Consider the following 6,000-nt stretch of genomic DNA (forward strand, 5'->3'; position numbering starts at 1 on the left):
ATACGTAACATGTACGCATAACCTTAAAGCAAAGTATGAAGACGTATGACAAGAAAGTGACCAATAGGCAGCAAAAAATAAAATGTGTTCAAATATAGAAGGTGGGGTTCAGGCCAGGTCTGTGAATGGTCAACTCAGGTCATGTGATCAGAACAGCAATTGCTGGTGTGGCTGAGGGGAAGCTCTTCTATTGGAGGAGAGAACTTTGTCCTGGACTAGTTACTATATCAATGAAACCCTCATTTCCTGGATATCACAGCGTGGGGGAAAAAAAAAAAAAAAAAGGATATTAAAGCGTGGGGGGAAAAAAAAAAAAAAAAAAAAAAAAGATATCAGAGCGTGGGGGGGGGGAAAGGATATCAGAGCGTGGGGGGGGATATCAGAGCGTGGGGGGGGGGATATCAGAGCGTGGGGGGGGGATATCAGAGCGTGGGGGGGATATCAGAGCGTGGGGGGGATATCAGAGCGTGGGGGGGGGATATCAGAGCGTGGGGGGGATATCAGAGCGTGGGGGGGATATCAGAGCGTGGGGGGGGGATATCAGAGCGTGGGGGGGGAAGGATATTAGAGCGTGTGGGGGGAGAAAAAAAAAAAAGATATCAGAGCATGGTGAAAAAAAGGATATCAGAGTGAGGGAGAAAAAAAAAGGATATCAGAGTGAGGGGGGGGGGGGGGAAAGGATATCTGAAAGAGGGAAAAAGAAAGGATAGAGCGTGGGGGGAAAAAAAAGGATAGAGCGTGGGGAAAAAAAGGGTAGAGTGGGGGGGGGAAGGATAGAGTGTGGGGAGAAAAAAAAAAGGATAGAGCGTAGAGTTAAAGAGGATAGAGCGTGGGGGAAAAAAAAAAAAAAAAAGGATAGCGTGTGGGAAACCTGGGTGCTGCAAGAAAGGGTACAACAAGGAGGAGAAGTTTGCTTAAAATAAATAAGCAGGAAAAAAATATTTTTTATTGGCTGCCCATTTGTTACTTTGTGTGTAATCATATCTTTAGGCTTAGGTCTGCTTTTAGTTTACTCTTTTTTTATAGTGCTTTTGTCTTAGCCAATGTATAAATGAGGTCAAGGGTAACTGCATGAAAATGAGGGTTGAAAAGCACCGCATGGACTTTATGCCTCTAGCTTCATGGCTATTTGCTGTTTTTTATACCTTTGAGTAACTTTTTAGCAATAAAATCATTTAGTCCTCCTACAGCTGAATCTACTTTGCATTCCATTTGGACTTCCCTAACAAAAACGTGCCTAAGGTGCAGTATTTTTATCTGGACTTCTTGTTAAGTATTTGTGTGGATGCTCAGACATCACAAGCGATCCTGAGCAGCTGCTGTACCTGGTTCCTTATGTACCTGGACCTATATCTCAATGCGGACCCCCAGTGCTGTGCCTAATGTGAGCAGCCCTACCGGTGTTGGTACTATCCTGGAGTTACAACCCCATCTTGACGTTATTGCTCCAGGAGGCGCAGTTTTTCTCGCTTTTCCCTAGCCCATATTACAATCAATGACTGCCAATATCTCTTGTATTTTACCCCATGGCCAATGCATAAAGATCAGGTCTTTTTTCTTTCTCCTCTTGGCAAATTTTGAGCACTCTTCGTTCCAGGGCTTGTCCCAAGTTCATCACTTTGGGATACCAAGGTAAGATTTTGGTGAGCACAATAAGAATATTCCTGATATGAGTATATTCTCCGGTCTCAAGGCAATGAACGGACGCCTGCAAAACAACACAGGATAGTCAAAGCCACGTATATCGTACACAACTCTACACTCTAACCCCATTCTCCAAATTGTCCCCCTTTAATTGTTGGGACTTGTGGTGGCCCAGACAGAAGCAGAAGGCTCCCCCACCCAGCTGGCTAACAATGTAGATGCCTCCCCTCAGTTTCAAAACAAAATACAGTAACAATACAGAGCTTCAAGGAGATTTCCGATAAAAGGGCCAGGCTGATTTCCCAGAAACATACCAACAGAATAAATTTTTACTGTTCAAATTGGTGATGACAGTACGGCTGAGCTTCTCAATGGCCCTTTTGCAAAATGGTGGCAGCAACAAAAACAGAAAAATGCTAATATTTTTGAAGTGTATATAACATAACACCCAAATTTTGCCTATTGCTCTAAAATTTGGCTTACTATTAAATTTGCCATTTAATATATTTTTGGTGGAAACCCCCTTTAACAGCACATACAGAGGCAGATCTAAAAATTGAAACATGATGTAACCCAATATAGGGGTTTTCCACTATTTGGACAACCATTTCTCATTCCCCTTGTGCGCCCCTGTAAAAATAAATAAGTGTATACTTGCCTCTGGTGCAGCCGCGATTCCAGCAATGTCTAAAGCCGCGTTCCCGTGGCCGTCATGACATTGATATGACACACGAGCCTTGTGACCAATCAGCGCCCGGCGTGTCTGCCCGCTTTCGGGCATTTGAGCAGGATGTGAGCGCTGCTCTGACTTCTTGCTCAAACGTTCGAAGGCAGGGAGGAGGAAGCCAGCGCCGATTGTTATGACACGTGAGCCCAGTGACTAATCAGCGCCGGCTTCCTCCTCCCCGCCTTTGGACATTTAAGCAGGAACACTCACATCCTGCTCAAATGTCCGAAGGAGGGAATTTTCAAATTGTCTCTCCAGTAAAGGAGACAAACTCTAGCACAGCGCCACCTATTGGAAGTAGCGATTCTAAAAGTCACAAGTGGATTTTCAACAATCCTTTGAAATATGACTCAGGATATATAAGCCAGATCAGAATCCCAATTTGCAGACACGGTGTTTCGGGGTGCTTGCCCCTCGTCAGTGCAAAGTATGGGGGTGTCTGATCTGGCTCATGAGAAAGCTATGTGGGGACCACGGGGGAACACTATTCTCCTTAAGGAGACTTTGCAAGCCAGTCTGGCTGCCAGGTAAGGGGACTTATAGCTGCAATGCCCCTCTGGGAAATATTCAAATTGTCTCTCCAGTAAAGGAGACAAACTCTAGCACAGCGCCACCTATTGGAAGTAGCGATCCTAAAAGTCACAAGTGGATTTTCAACAATCCTTTGAAATATGACTCAGGATATATAAGCCAGATCAGAATCCCAATTTGCAGACACGGTGTTTCGGGGTGCTTGCCCCTCGTCAGTGCAAAGTATGGGGGTGTCTGATCTGGCTCATGAGAAAGCTATGTGGGGACCACGGGGGAACACTATTCTCCTTAAGGAGACTTTGCAAGCCAGTCTGGCTGCCAGGTAAGGGGACTTATAGCTGCAATGCCCCTCTGGGAAATATTCAAATTGTCTCTCCAGTAAAGGAGACAAACTCTAGCACAGCGCCACCTATTGGAAGTAGCGATCCTAAAAGTCACAAGTGGATTTTCAACAATCCTTTGAAATATGACTCAGGATATATAAGCCAGATCAGAATCCCAATTTGCAGACACGGTGTTTCGGGGTGCTTGCCCCTCGTCAGTGGAAAGTATGGGGGTGTCTGATCTGGCTCATGAGAAAGCTATGTGGGGACCACGGGGGAACACTATTCTCCTTAAGGAGACTTTGCAAGCCAGTCTGGCTGCCAGGTAAGGGGACTTATAGCTGCAATGCCCCTCTGGGAAATATTCAAATTGTCTCTCCAGTAAAGGAGACAAACTCTAGCACAGCGCCACCTATTGGAAGTAGCGATCCTAAAAGTCACAAGTGGATTTTCAACAATCCTTTGAAATATGACTCAGGATATATAAGCCAGATCAGAATCCCAATTTGCAGACACGGTGTTTCGGGGTGCTTGCCCCTCGTCAGTGCAAAGTATGGGGGTGTCTGATCTGGCTCATGAGAAAGCTATGTGGGGACCACGGGGGAACACTATTCTCCTTAAGGAGACTTTGCAAGCCAGTCTGGCTGCCAGGTAAGGGGACTTATAGCTGCAATGCCCCTCTGGGAAATATTCAAATTGTCTCTCCAGTAAAGGAGACAAACTCTAGCACAGCGCCACCTATTGGAAGTAGCGATTCTAAAAGTCACAAGTGGATTTTCAACAATCCTTTGAAATATGACTCAGGATATATAAGCCAGATCAGAATCCCAATTTGCAGACACGGTGTTTCGGGGTGCTTGCCCCTCGTCAGTGCAAAGTATGGGGGTGTCTGATCTGGCTCATGAGAAAGCTATGTGGGGACCACGGGGGAACACTATTCTCCTTAAGGAGACTTTGCAAGCCAGTCTGGCTGCCAGGTAAGGGGACTTATAGCTGCAATGCCCCTCTGGGAAATATTCAAATTGTCTCTCCAGTAAAGGAGACAAACTCTAGCACAGCGCCACCTATTGGAAGTAGCGATCCTAAAAGTCACAAGTGGATTTTCAACAATCCTTTGAAATATGACTCAGGATATATAAGCCAGATCAGAATCCCAATTTGCAGACACGGTGTTTCGGGGTGCTTGCCCCTCGTCAGTGCAAAGTATGGGGGTGTCTGATCTGGCTCATGAGAAAGCTATGTGGGGACCACGGGGGAACACTATTCTCCTTAAGGAGACTTTGCAAGCCAGTCTGGCTGCCAGGTAAGGGGACTTATAGCTGCAATGCCCCTCTGGGAAATATTCAAATTGTCTCTCCAGTAAAGGAGACAAACTCTAGCACAGCGCCACCTATTGGAAGTAGCGATCCTAAAAGTCACAAGTGGATTTTCAACAATCCTTTGAAATATGACTCAGGATATATAAGCCAGATCAGAATCCCAATTTGCAGACACGGTGTTTCGGGGTGCTTGCCCCTCGTAAGTGCAAAGTATGGGGGTGTCTGATCTGGCTCATGAGAAAGCTATGTGGGGACCACGGGGGAACACTATTCTCCTTAAGGAGACTTTGCAAGCCAGTCTGGCTGCCAGGTAAGGGGAAGACAGACGTCGGGCGTCGATTGGTCACGGGGCTCGACTGTCATAATGTCACATGGGCCCCAGGAAAACGGCTTTAGGCATCATTGAAACCGCAGCTGCACTGGAGGCAAGTATAAGCTTATTAATTTTTACGGGAGTGAGAAAAGGTTGTCCAAAAAGGTAGCAATCCCTTTAAAGTGTTGTGATAATACAAGAACTGCTTAAATATACTGTATGTTCTCTAAAGACGAGTGAATAGTTTCACAGGACGGTGGTCCAGCGGCCCTGTCAGTATTTAATGGCTACCAGTCCAGATCCTTGTGAAAAGGTCTTCTACCTATTGGCATCAGTGGCTTCCCTTTTGATTAGCTGGCCTGATATGATGTCATAATGTATACACAACGATGCACCAGGTGAGCTAATCAAAAGAAGAGCCATGGATTCCAACAGGTAGGAATCGGTCCATTGCAAACACACTCATCTGTAATATTCTCTTTATAGAAACATATCACTTTTGCTAACTATACCTTAGTCAGCTTATAGTGCCATTTGTGAACAACGTGGCGGAAATTCTCATAATCTAACTGGTCAGCCTTGTTTCCGCCATCAAAATTGGATGCCCTTAGAATGGTGACAAAACCTGGATAACTTCCACAATCCTAAAAGAGAGAAAACAAATAAATAAAGCAAACAGCGTCCAGTAACATTTACATCCATATTCCTGAATGAATAGGTGTGCTTTTTTTAATGGCTCAACTTTAGGTTAAGTGTCAGGTTACTAGGGTTGTCCTGTCTCTCCAACTTCCTGATAAGCTTTGTATTAGGATTCCTCATGATTTCCAGAGACTTTGGAGGAAAATAATATACATTTCCATTCACTCACAGCAAATAAGGTGAGAACTTGTGCCAGGTGCACAATATCAGAAGGAGAATGCGCGTACTTTAGGTCATGCTTGGTAGAGTAGTCCGTTACTTAGCTAAGAATGGAAGAACCCTTTAATAATAGGGTAGTCGACCTATGAGGATCAGCCCTTTCAATCCACTGCTGGACATAAAAAGTGATTACATTGAACTAGCAAAGTTCGCCTTCCCGGTAAGAGTAAGACAGAAAACAAACCCGATCACAGCTCTGAAGCTGGTGTACAAACACAGGAGAAA

General features: G+C 45.1%; 1 protein-coding gene across 1 annotated transcript in view; it reads right to left on the minus strand.

The window, feature by feature from the left end:
- The window catches only part of THOC2 (THO complex subunit 2), a 279,522-nt gene that overhangs the window by 99,743 nt on the left and 173,779 nt on the right, over positions 1-6,000 (minus strand). Inside the window, exons 22-23 of the mRNA XM_075324880.1 lie at positions 5,370-5,501; positions 1,524-1,708 (exon numbers count right to left, since the gene is read on the minus strand). Of these exons, the coding sequence (XP_075180995.1) occupies positions 1,524-1,708; positions 5,370-5,501 (317 nt within the window). The remainder of the gene's footprint in view (positions 1-1,523; positions 1,709-5,369; positions 5,502-6,000) is intronic.

Source organism: Anomaloglossus baeobatrachus, chromosome 9 (assembly GCF_048569485.1).
Source record: "Anomaloglossus baeobatrachus isolate aAnoBae1 chromosome 9, aAnoBae1.hap1, whole genome shotgun sequence".
NCBI classification, from domain to species: Eukaryota; Metazoa; Chordata; class Amphibia; order Anura; family Aromobatidae; genus Anomaloglossus; species Anomaloglossus baeobatrachus.